The 11,968-nt window shown below is 52.2% G+C and overlaps 5 protein-coding genes across 7 annotated transcripts; 2 read left to right on the top strand and 3 right to left on the bottom strand.

Annotated features, from left to right (window-relative positions):
* Window positions 1-400: 400 nt before the first annotated feature.
* On the top strand, window positions 401-2,175 carry L3040_001701 (uncharacterized protein; the record flags this gene model as incomplete). Its single annotated transcript, XM_066156859.1, has 6 exons — window positions 401-880; window positions 932-1,179; window positions 1,231-1,387; window positions 1,529-1,630; window positions 1,680-1,762; window positions 1,875-2,175. The coding sequence occupies 6 exons, from the start codon at window positions 401-403 to the stop codon at window positions 2,173-2,175; spliced, it is 1,371 nt and encodes a 456-aa protein (XP_066012868.1).
* Window positions 2,176-2,762: 587 nt separating this feature from the next.
* On the top strand, window positions 2,763-3,820 carry L3040_001700 (uncharacterized protein; the record flags this gene model as incomplete). The annotated part of the gene is made up of 2 exons (XM_066156858.1): window positions 2,763-3,633; window positions 3,711-3,820. The coding sequence occupies 2 exons, from the start codon at window positions 2,763-2,765 to the stop codon at window positions 3,818-3,820; spliced, it is 981 nt and encodes a 326-aa protein (XP_066012867.1).
* Window positions 3,821-4,834: 1,014 nt separating this feature from the next.
* Window positions 4,835-6,394, bottom strand: L3040_001699 (uncharacterized protein; the record flags this gene model as incomplete). Its single annotated transcript, XM_007294373.1, has 4 exons — window positions 4,835-5,417; window positions 5,499-6,108; window positions 6,162-6,215; window positions 6,265-6,394. 4 exons carry the CDS (start codon window positions 6,392-6,394, stop codon window positions 4,835-4,837), a joined length of 1,377 nt encoding a protein of 458 aa, XP_007294435.1.
* Window positions 6,395-7,487: 1,093 nt separating this feature from the next.
* On the bottom strand, window positions 7,488-9,086 carry L3040_001698 (uncharacterized protein; the record flags this gene model as incomplete). 3 transcript variants are annotated; one of them, XM_066156857.1, is made up of 2 exons in its annotated part: window positions 8,212-8,255; window positions 8,306-9,086. In XM_066156857.1, 2 exons carry the CDS (start codon window positions 9,084-9,086, stop codon window positions 8,212-8,214), a joined length of 825 nt encoding a protein of 274 aa, XP_066012866.1. The 3 variants fall into 3 exon arrangements, with proteins under 3 accessions (XP_007294434.1, XP_066012866.1, XP_066012865.1); XM_066156856.1 differs by lacking the exon at window positions 8,212-8,255 and having other exon boundaries at window positions 8,441-8,452; window positions 8,538-9,086; XM_007294372.1 differs by having other exon boundaries at window positions 7,488-9,086.
* A 722-nt stretch (window positions 9,087-9,808) lies between these two features.
* On the bottom strand, window positions 9,809-10,767 carry L3040_001697 (uncharacterized protein; the record flags this gene model as incomplete). The annotated part of the gene is made up of 3 exons (XM_066156855.1): window positions 9,809-10,436; window positions 10,487-10,628; window positions 10,722-10,767. 3 exons carry the CDS (start codon window positions 10,765-10,767, stop codon window positions 9,809-9,811), a joined length of 816 nt encoding a protein of 271 aa, XP_066012864.1.
* Window positions 10,768-11,968: the final 1,201 nt, after the last annotated feature.

Below are 11,968 nucleotides of genomic sequence, written 5' to 3'. Positions count from 1 at the left end.
TTCCAAGAAACCACGACAGCAAAAGAAGTTCGTTCTGTTAGGCTGGTATGGTCTCAGAGACTGAATGAGCAGCCGAGGATAACTTACACAGACTGAGAGTTCGATTGCCGAAAGATCGTATGCAATGATATAATATGTTTACAGGATTTTCGACCCGCACTTGGAAGACGACTTGTACAATTGTTCATGAGTATTAATTCTCTCGGCGAGATCCATTCCTTGTACTCTTTCTCCCGCGTGCCGGAAGCATCGCATTGTCTGTCTCTGCCGCAGAAGTCCTTTGTTTGGTCTCGACCAGCTTCTATGCCATTCTTGAACAAAGAGACAGAAAATAGCTCGCACATAACATCGGCTTGTAATCTTCCAATTGAGTAGCAATCTTCAATTCTCGATTCAAGCAATGGCGAACAGATGGCGAGGAGGCCTCGGCCACGCGAGGAGTGGGATTGATGCACCACCCTTGCGGGAGATAATCGAAGCAGCACCAGCCGACGTCAACAACGAAGACAAAATGTGGACAAGCTGGGATGAAGATTCTCCTCTGCTCGAACTTTCAAAAATGTTACATTCACAGCCGGCATTTCCCACAAGTCAAGGTTCAAGCTATGCATCTGTCTTGAGTGTGGAAGGAGGCATGATAAACCGACATATAGCTTCAGTACCACGAAACCCGCAAGTGACTGGGGGACTCCAGGCTCCGTCGATGGATCCCAATCTTTTTCACGGCCCAGCAGAAGCTAGAAGACTGATGTTGGACACTGCGCAAAATCAAGCAATTCGACAAAGTTGGCTTGCATCAGACGTGGTTGAGATCGAAGACGGCTCTTGGACACCTGTTAAACTATTAGGGAGAGGAGCTCATGGTGTCGTGAGCCTTTGGGTAGGTCCACCCACGTAACAGTTAGAATTGCGATTCGCTGACTAGCTGCAGTCAAACAGTAAACGCAAATTGCGAGCTCTGCCCTGGCAGGTTGTCGTCAAGCAAAGCCCTGCCAGGAATCTGGCCTTGTTCAGGGAGAGCACTTATCTCAAGAAATGCAACCAGACTGGAAGTACCCATTTCCCGAGTCTCATCAAGGGATTCCATCAAGCCACCGACCTGGGATCTGAAGTCTCGAGGATATACATGGAATTCTGTGAGAGCGGAGATCTACAAGGGCTCATGTTCGATCTTGAGCGGTAAGTCTGCGTAGTAAGCTTTTTTTTCGACCTTCAAACTGACCCATCAAGGGCTCCAAATTCAATGGACGAGCGATTGGTTTGGAGAGTCTGGGAGTGCTTGGCCAGGGCGCTGTGTGTGCTTGCCTACGGTAGTGAAGACGGAACTACGACTGGTGACTGGGAAGAATTAGTTCACCTGGATATCAAGCCTGCAAACAGTATGTCAGTATGCACAGCTCTTAAACAGTCGGCTAAACTCCTGCAGTCCTGATCGGTGGTTACGATGCTGGGCACCAAGCCACGCAAATTCTCAAGGCAAGACGCCCGGTTCCCCTACCCTATAAAAAGCTAACAAATGTCCACTCAGCTGGCTGATCTAGGACTCGCGGAGATTATTCCTGGGATACAATCCGAAGACTTCATGAACAAAACTATAGGGCTCCGGGGAACGCCAGCATACTATCCACCCGTTTGTGTGAATCAGCGACCTGGCTTTTTCGAGGCTAACCCGCACATAGGAACAAGTCTATCGATTCGAAACCCCGAATCGCCGATTCGGATCATGTAGCAATGTCTACCAAGTGGGGAAGTGCATGTATGAGTAAGTGTATCACGCTGTGACTGTTTCAAAATGTTACATCGCGAACCAAGTCCCTCCCCGGTTACGCGACTTTCCTAATGGCAAGATGGATACTAAATTCTCGAATTTCCAGAATCATGAATCATGGCGTTGTCTCCCAGATGAACCAGTACAGCAGCACAGCTGTCACAGGCTGCGCAATCACGTTCGGGGTAGAGCCAGCGCGCCTGATGAATTACAGCAACGAGATCAAGGATGTTTTGAGACGCAGCTTGCTTACCGATTGCAGAGAGAGGCTATCGGCCCTGGAACTTCTGACCGTCTGTCAAAGAGCTTGCCAGATATTGGACGAACGTGCAGCTGCAGCCGCATGGCCAGCTGCCGTCCCAAATGAATCTTTCTACGGTCAAGGATACCCAGAGCCGGGTCGCTGAGTGTCAGTTGCGAAAGATGTCAGTTGAGGATACAAGATCTCGACGATTGATCATATGGTGCTGTCGTGGAATTGTGAAACGACGTTACACAGATCTCTATACAAGGAGAGGACCGTGTCAATAGATACCCCAGCTGGGTCGATGTTTGCAGATATCGTTGTCTGCTTTCACAGCCTCTTCGAATTTACTATCATGGTCTCCGCAGCCGGGCCACAGCTCAAAAATAAATTCAGTTGGCGATGTCTCCTCGCCTACCTCGCCATGTCCCTGGCCCACTGCCAAGTTGGATACAGCACTATTTCGATATCGGGCTTCCAAGTTATGATCGCTTTCCTCAGAACCTACGGCCATCTTGATCCCAGGACGAAAACAGGGTGGAATATGGGCACGACCCCCCAACAACTCGCTGCTTCATTCGTCAACTTCGGCACGATCCTCGGCATACTCTGCGCAGGACCTTTGGGAAAGTGTATTAGCCGAAGACACGGACTCTGGCTTGCCTGTCTCTTTTCCGTACTGGGCTCAGGTCTCTCCAACTGAAAAGCTCCCATGTGGCTGGGCTGTAAGCGAGACGGATCATCATCGGGATGCCCAACGGCATGTTCACGACCTTCGCGAACACATATACGGCAGAATGCGCCCCCAAGGGCTTGAAGGGCAAACTCGCCTCCCCCTACGGTGTGAGCGTCTGTTTTGGGGGCCTGCTTGGGTCTATCACGGACAGCTTCACGGCTCACCTCCACACCCCCTGGGCATACAAGATACCCCTGGCGTGCCACATGACGATTCCCGGTATCCTTGTGGTATTGATAACATTCATACCGAGATCGCCGCGTTGGCTTCTTGTTGGCGGTAGAGCGGATGAGGCGAGACGCTCGCTTGACGTGCTTCGCGGACGGGCATTTGACAAGGATACACTAGACGAAGAGGTCAGCCAGACCAGGAGCAGTGTCGACACAGAGAAGGAAGCCATCCAAGAGCGTCGGTATACCGAAATGTTCAAGCGTGCAGACCGGCGAGAGACGCTTCTCTGCCTCGCAGTCACGCTGTCCAACTCAGCTTCCGGCATCTGGCTCATGCTCTCCTACGGTACCGTCGTATTCCAGCTAGCCGACGTCAGAGCGCCCTTCCGATCCTCGATATTCAGCAATCTAGCACATCTGATAGGGGCACTGGACGGTCTCTACCTGAGCCCGAAGCTGGGACGCCGCTCGATGCTGATGATAGGCCATTTCGTTCCCGGTCTCTGCATGCTCGGCGTCGGCGTCTCCTTCACGCTCAAGCCCGACTCGAGACTAGCCAGCAGCAGAGCTGCCGAGACCCCCATCGTAGCACACGGCTTCTTCTACTACGCTTTCGCCTTTTCCGTCTCGTGCACGCTGTGTAGCGAGCTTGTCAGCCAGCAGCTGCGCTTCGTCACTGCCGAACTCGCCACCTGGCTCAACCACATTACTGCCTGTACGTCCCCCCTCCCTTCTCCCAAGCCAGATGTCCATCGATCATGCCCGGCATCTGACAAGCAAGCAACTAATCAGGGCTCGTCGCCTTCAAAACGCCGTACTTCATCAACGCCGAACGGCTGGGCTGGCGTCCAAAAGTGGCATACATCTGCGCCGCATCCAATCTCATCAGAGGAGGTCGGTAATCCCATCCCATCGACGACGAAATATATATATTAAGATGGCACGCCGATAACATTAAATATTTAACCACCTGTCTACCAGTCCTCCTCCTCCTCTTCTTCTTCCCCTTCCTCCCAGAAACCCAGCGCTACACCGGAGAATGAAATTAGGGACTTTCTTCCAGTTCCAGAACCGCAGGACCCGGAGCTCGGCTCACACAGAGAGCATCAACTTTTCAACTAGGGTAGGTAGATGAAACTCGGGAGTTCGGAGACTAGAGATTAGAGAGAACCCTCTTCGCGTGGGTACATGGTGGGTGGGAACTTGCACAGGTGATAAGATCAGTAAATAGATAGAGAGAGAGAGATAGGCAAGCGCGCGAAATTCCCAGCCTCTGCGCTGTGTGTTTTGCTTGTGTTAGTGGCCCAGCAACACTCTCAACGATTGATGATATACACTAGCAATGAAAAAACTTCAGGGGCTAATTCGTTTCTCGTTCCGGTAGGTATGTATGGCCGGAGATTGTGGATGGGGATTGCATGGAGAGTTGGAATAGAAGAGCACCTTACACACTGACTGCACTTTGTGCATAGAAATAAAGCCGTGGAAGAGGTGCAGTAAGATTAGAATCAAGTGAGAATTCAGTAAAGGCTGTATACTCCGTCTTGCACAGAACGCATACTGGCCGAAGTAGGAGAAGGGCGCAGACGACAGTAGCTCTCGCTGCACCACTTTGAATTGATTTCTGGGACTGTCTTGTATGTAACTCCTTAGCTTAGCACGTCGTCGTACTCCATGGGAGGTCCCAGGGCGGTGGGCTTCGCCTGCTACCCGCCCGACGTTAATAAATACAACAACAACAACATACTGGCCAAAGGACGGAAAACAGCTCCCATTTTTGAGATTCACTCTGCAATAAGAATACCATTGACTGTATTGGCAAAGACTCAGAGTGTTAATCGTAATACGGGAGCCTCAATCCACAAACGTGAATATATCCACGAACTAAAGGAAACGAAATGCAAAGCTCCCAAAGCTCATAGCAGCAGCGTCCCACTCATTGCAGAAAAGACTACAACAGCAACGGCAAACAGCATCTGCCCGTCCATGGCCGGAATTTTCGCGCCAGAGTTCTTCTTGTGTGTAGCACTCGCGCTCGCTGTCGCCATCGGAGTCACAGTGCTCGACCCAGCACTTGCAGTCCCCAAGCTCTCATCATCCACGCTACCGGCCTCCTGGCTCCCGGCCCCTGCCAGACCCGGCCCAGTTCCAGCACCGCTACTCATGAACTTCTCTGCCGCACTTGGGATTGCCACCGGATCATTGTTCGCAACTTGCCAGTCCGCAGATTCCGTCGGGCAAGTGGTAGATGCTGACGTGGATGTTGCGCCTCCGTTACCAGAGGGGTTGGTAGCTGCTGCGTAAGCAGACGAAAGATACGAGAAGTCGGAGTTGGTGGAGATGGTGTCGCCGGAGATGGATACGAGGCCGTAGCCGTTCCCCTCTTCCGAGTACTCGTAGACAAGACCGCCGCTGAAGACGGCAGTCATGTTTGTAGAATAGAGGGTGGCTACTTCTTGGAAAGTGCGGCCGTTGGTGATGCAACCGTATTCGGACATACTGTATTCCGTTAATACAGTGCATGTTTTACGAGCGTGAAAGTGAAAAAAGATAAAAGAGATAATTTGCATGGAGACCTACAAAAGAGGGATGCCGAAGCCGGTGTAATGGGCCACTAAAGTATTCCATCCAGAGGTGGTGAAGGACGAAGGATCACACCAGGAATAATCGTTGATAGCATAAAAGTCGCTTCTCTGCTCAACGGTGCCGCAGTTCATATAGTTCGCCATAGCCTCCTGATTCTCTGTGACATCCGCCGCCGAGTAACCCACGGGAATAGCCCTGTATCCTCTGCTGCGAATATACTGCTTCATATCTCTCGTTACAGCCTTGACATACGGCGCACAGTTTGTGTTAGTCGCATTATTGATCACCTCGTTGCCAGACAAGAACGCGAGAGTATTGCTGTAATTGTGAAAGGCATCGATGGTAGCGAAGACGGACTGCAGGTACACGCTGTTGTAGCTCCTTTGGGGGTCTGCGCGATTCAAGGAGTACTTGGAAGTAGAAGCGTCAAGAATGAGATAGATTCCCGCAGCCGCTAGAGCATTCATGCAATCGTCGTGGTTCTTGGAGTTGTCGATTGCGTACACGCGGATGGTGTTAATGCCAAGCTTAGTGAAGTACGGAATGTCACGGTTGCAGTCTTTAATATTGGCGATAGGGTCCGACTCGACGCCTGCTCCTCCTCCTGAATATAAAAATAAGTTCAAGCGCAGGATAGGAGGGAGTGAGCATGCGGACCTGGTTGGTAGTCTACACCACGGATGTAGAACCGTTCTGAACCTTGATAGAATGCTAGACTTCCTGTTAGAACATTTCAAGCAGACTGATGTGAGGTTCATACCGTTCCCAGTCACTGTAATAGGGGTCAATGTGCTCGTTGTCCGCTCAGCTAGCACAGGAGAAGGCCCGGCAGCAACACCAGAAGCCAGAATTGAAGATGCGAGTCCACCGATCCCAATGAATGTCTTCATCTTGAGCGTGTGAAGTCTCTTGCTCAGTAAAGAGGAAGAAAGCAAAGAAGAAAGTCAAAGGAAGCTGTATAAAGAAGAACAGAGGGTGTGCAACACAGGTTCAGCCTGGTGAGTATAAGGAAGTAGCGAAAGTGATGCCAAGATCTCGTCTCTAGCCTGGCCGGCAACGCAACAGGAAGGAGCAAAACACGTCAAGATAGAAAGAAAGACCGAAGGAAGGGAGCATCCGCAATATGATGATCTAGTAGCGGCTTCTTCTTGAACGTAGAATTTGAGGTCGCTACCTTAGTTGAGGGCCTGAGAGAACATTGCGCGTCCTCGGCGTCGCATCCGGCAGTAGTAAACAGACTAGCGGGGAGCACCTGCCAAGAACCATAGAGGCGGATCAGGTGATGAGATGCACAGAGCTTTTTGAGGACGCCAGAGAAAGCAAGTCCCGGAGGATTGCTCCTGTAACTAGCGAGACTGATCGTCTTTACGATCGGATTGGCTCAAGTCCTTGGAAAGTTCCCAAAATCCCAATCTTCCAACTTCCAAGTCCACAATGGCAGCAGTCTGCCGCCAATCCTATATCAGAATTACATAAGTCAAGCGAGAGAAAATGCAGAGAGAGAGAAAAGGCCTCCGAGTTGTCCACACAGTGAACGCCTTGCTAGCTGGCACTCGCCTGTAGCTTCTAGCCTCTGAGTATCATGATGATTTACGGTACGAACAAGTTACACATTCTGTAAGTAACTGCACACACATACTGCAGATGCGAAAAGATAAGAAGATCTGATCCAAGCAGTCAGGGTATCAAGAGATCTCAATTTACCATTCCTCTCCTCTCCTATCCTCTCATCCTCTCCCATTGTTTTCTTTTTCCCTTTCTCAATGGTATCCAGCTAACTAGCTGAGCTCAGCCGAGCCAAGCCTAGACCAGACAAAGACAAAGACAAAAATAAAACGCCGATATCCATCCTTAATATGCGCAACGAATGTTACTCCCTCCCTCTCAGCTTTCCTCCTCGAAGTTCCATCCAGACTTGACCAGACCAAAGTAAAGTAAAGTATCAAGTTTTTCTTTCCTTTCCCTCAGTGACTGTCCGATATATCAAACGCCCCACCTGCCACCACCAGAGCCACCGCCTCGATTCACACCACCCCGTCTACGAGCGCTCGTTCCCCCGTCCAGGCCCTCGCCTTCACTATCGTCCATCTCTACCGAGACCTTCGTACCCAATGCCTCTTTGCCCTCGCGAATCATAGCCTTGAGCTGCGCATCCAGCCGCCTGATACTATCATCCGCCTCGCGATTCTCTCTCTGCTTCACAGCCGCCCAACGCTTGGCTTCTCGCGCAGCAGGACTCTCCAGGATGGGCGTGGCCGAGTTGTTGCGCACGGGACTGCACGATCCTGTTGCGCGGGGGATCTTGCTGCTGGAATGGGCCGGCGAGCGAGGAGAGGCGTAGGATGCGCCGCTGCCGGGTCGCAGCGCGGGTGAGCCGGCGTGGGAACCGCGGGAGTTGAAGAAGGTAGGCAGGCCAGATCGGCGGGCGGTGTGAGTCGTGTTACTGAATCCTGCGCGCGAAGCTGGGCGGAGATAAGAGGTGTTTGCTAAGGAGCGGCGGGGTGCTGAAGAGGTGGTTGACATGCTGAATCTCGACTGCCGTTGTGGAGACGGTGCTGGGAGTCTGGAAGGTGTGTTGACAGTCTCGGGCACCATGATCCAATTCTTAGCCAGATCTTCCTTGCCACTTACAGCACTCTCTTGATTCGCGCTGATTTGTCGGCGTTTGGCTGGGCGAGGAGGGGTGCGTTCAGTCTCCATTGAGGGGTCATCCATATAGTTCGGGAAGAACTCCAGCTCCTCTCTCGGGAACTGGCCAGGAAGCAGCGTGGACTCTTTTTGCCCATCGCCCTCTATCCAACCATCCTTCTCCTCCCAGATACTTGGCTCCATGGCTTCGAGAACGTCGTTCGCTCCGATGTTGTACCTCGTTCCTCCACCGGCTTGGAATCCTCGAAACACAGCCGCGCTGCTCTTGCAAAACTCCCACGCCTTGCCTACAACAGCGCCTGCAACCTGGAAAGCGGCTCTGCTCCAACCCTCACCACCCGAACTGTCACTGTGCTTCTGACCGTATCGTGGGCGTCCATTCACCTCTCGTCCAAAGTAATCGAGCCCGCCACCTTCCTGCTCGCCCCAAACCTCCCCCCGCGAGTTCAACGACGGCAGCTTCGAGTCCCCCAAGCTCTTCCGGTACCCAGCATCCGCATACTGATTTTGACTCGCCATCTCCGCCGCCTGTTGCGCCGCGCTCGGTGTATCCAGCCCGCCAGCCAGCGCATATCGTGTATTGACAAATGGCCTCGGGCTCCCCGGCATACATCCTCCTTCTTCTCGTACATTATCCCAGTCTTCGCCCCCTCCGCTGTAACCCGTCCTCGGCGTCTCCAAGCCAGAGTACTCCTCTCTCGTACGTTTGCGCTGCGTAGGTCGCGTCGGTCGGTCTCCCACCGACGAGATCGACATCACGCTCGACGTGCTCCGCGTCATGATCAGCGAAGAGGAAGCGGATGCACTGGGCGTGCGCGGCGGCTGGAAAATGTGGGATTTGGCGCCGGAGAGTCGTGGGGGTGCAGGCGCGGTGTGGAAGTCGAATGCGCCGGGCATTGCAGAAGACGAGTTGGCCATTGTAGTGGCGCTCATGGTCGGTGATGGTCCGACGGGCGGATTGTGTCGTGATGATTATGATTGATTTTGTGCAGTCCGCGATGCGCAATAAATGCAATGAGTGCAATCACACAAGCCGAGGCCACCAGGCTGACCGGCGAGGCTCTGCCAGTACCGAAGCTAGCTGCGGCAATCCAACGAGGACGGTAAGTAATTAAGATCGCGCCGCAAGGTCGCGACTAAGTTCGCAGTCTGTGGATTTGGAATCTTCGTGCAATATCACGGCGATGACAAACCGGTCGTTGTTAAATTCAAGAGCTCTTGCTTGGAGCTTACCTGAGGGGGTTTAGATAAGGAGATGGGGAGAGAGATGCGCTCGTGATGCTGGTTGCTTTGACAACGGATCCCCTATATCCAATCGTCTGTTTACGCTGACAGCGGGCTAAGCGCAGCCAGGGACGGGCCCTATCATGGAGGCTGCATACAACTCTCATCACAGCATGTAAGAACAGACAATACTTCCGATTGCTAGCTACCTTAGCACTCTCCCCGTCGTGATTCAACTCTAAAGCCCGTCAATCAACTTCGATGCAAAAAATCTCTCCCCAGTCTAATGGTATTTGGTATCCAGGCCACACCAGGCCAACTCCAGCTTCAATAAATAAATCATCGCCAAAGTCGTGAAGTAGAGCATCGGCGCAAATGCAACCCGCCCTCAAGCGCTACCACGCCCACTGCCACTGCCATCACGCCCCTATCTAAGAGCGCTTGGGCTCCGGCTTGGAGTAGTACTCAACCCTGCCTGGATGAACCTCGTCGGTCCTATCATGCTCATGCCTATGCGCCCTGTCGCCCCAAAAAAGCTCTCGCTCCTTGAGCAGCTCGTCACTCCACTCTCTAACCTCTGGCATGACCACCTTAGTCGCGACCCACGCGAACTCGCCCAGGTCCAGCTTGTGCTCGTGGACACGCTCGTATTCCATCATCTGCAGCAGAAGCTCGATCTTATCGACGTCGTGCACGAACTGGCTCTCGGGAGTCAGCGAGTCCTCGTACTCCTGCCAGATGGCCCGCATCTCTTCGCCCGGAATGCCTCCATTGACGCGACCGAGTAGGCTCTTGGTGAAGTAGTCCATGGTGGTACTCTCGCGGCGGCTCTTCTCGGGCTTCGCTACGCCGTCAACGGGGGTGATGTCGCCAACCAGGGCTTCGGCGATGTCGTGGACCAGGGCCATCTTGGTGCAGTGGGGAATGTTGAGCTTCGCAGTGAGGGAGGCTGGAGCGAGCATGGTCATGATGGACATGCGGTACATGTGGTCGGAGATGGACTCGCCTCTGGAGGGAAGGTTGGAGTTGGTGGTTAGTTTGTGATTTGAAGAGAAGAGGCTTGAAGAGGAGGAGGGGAGGAGAAAATGGGGAGGAACAAACGGACGTACTGGCTGATGCCGAATCGGCGCCATCCTTCCCGCTTGGTGGTCTTGAGACGCTCGAGGATGTGGAAGAAGGGGATGGGCGAGGTGGAATGGGTTGGGGGTGCTCCACCGGGGATCGATGCGACCACGGCCTCGACGGACCAAGCTAGTGCAGGTTGACCGGTGTCAGTATGCACTCAGTATCCAAGGGCTGTAGAGTGCATGCTCTTGGTCCAGCTCCTATCATCCACCGACTCACTGGCCTTGTTCAGCGCATCTGGCGCGCGCTCACCGTTGGTTGCCATGTTGGTGGTTTATTTGACCCCGCGGTGATGGAGATGGGGGATCTGAATCTTCAAGCCGCTTTCTGTCTGAGCGCAAGCAAACGTCGCTATTGTATTTGAATTGTGTGGTGAGTGGTGAGAGAGCGGACGAGCACAGGATCTACTCGAGGACGCCGATGGTGATGAGAGGTGGGAGGTTTGGTTTGAATTAAAGTAGTCGGGAAAGGTTTGCTCTGTTTTGCTTTCCTTTGCTTTGCTTTGCTTCTAACTTCTTGCTGTCAACTACTGACCGTATCTACCTACCCCTGTCCAAAGTCCCCGCCAAATGACGCACCGAGGTTGTACTTACGGAAATGTGGTTGGGATACAACAATTGACTGTTGTTTGTGAAAGTTATACCTATGTGAACATCAGGAGATCAGGAGATCAGAAGATCAGAAGATCAGAATATCAGAAAACCCTCGGTCTGCCCCTGATGCTGAAGGAGTTACTTCCCGTCGTCAAGGGCTTTTCCAATTGTTATGGTACGCACGCAACGCAAATGTCATTTCCTCCACCTTTTGAATCCCCTCCCTGGACCTTACATCTCTGTTATCATCAAGACAGACGCTGCTAATTCCGCTTAGAAACTATTATCCATACCAGTATCCGCTCTTCATCTCTTTAATTTATCATTGTCAAAACTAAGACTACATAGCCTCCCTACGCGTCTTATCTTATGCTCTAAGCGCAAGACCCCCTGTCATAATCCTATGATCTGTATGTTCTTCCTATCTCTCCCCGTATAGAATACGCAACAGATAGGCGTGATGCAGTCATATTCGGTGGTTTGTATGTGGCTTGAGGCTTTTGTAAATGTCTGTCTCACCTCGTTTGATCCAAATCTGGAAATCACCTTTCGCAATCCATATTTCAAGTTTTATAGATGTTCGAGAGCTTATGCATAGCCTAGAACTTCGCATTTTACAGTCAGAGACGATTGGCAGTCGAAGACTATCCGCACTGTTCAAGCCTTGAACATCTTACCGGGTATGAAGACCCCTGCTTCAACAGCAACAGCCTAAATTCCACCGATCAAATTTCTCGCTCACCAAAGAGTCCCCGACTGCCCAAGTCCTCGGCTATTGAAATTCTGGATAGCAAAAATCTTGTCGGCTGCTCGCTGCATGGCTGTTCCTGAGCTCGGTAAACATCAGTAACCGTATCCTTGTCGCCCAGAGAC

The sequence above is a fragment of the Drepanopeziza brunnea genome (assembly GCF_022702325.1).
Source record: "Drepanopeziza brunnea f. sp. 'multigermtubi' strain 214-2 chromosome Unknown ctg2, whole genome shotgun sequence".
Lineage (NCBI taxonomy): Eukaryota > Fungi > Ascomycota > Leotiomycetes > Helotiales > Drepanopezizaceae > Drepanopeziza > Drepanopeziza brunnea.
The sequence above is the reverse complement of the archived record's forward strand: the minus strand, read 5'-3'. Positions and strand labels throughout refer to the sequence as shown.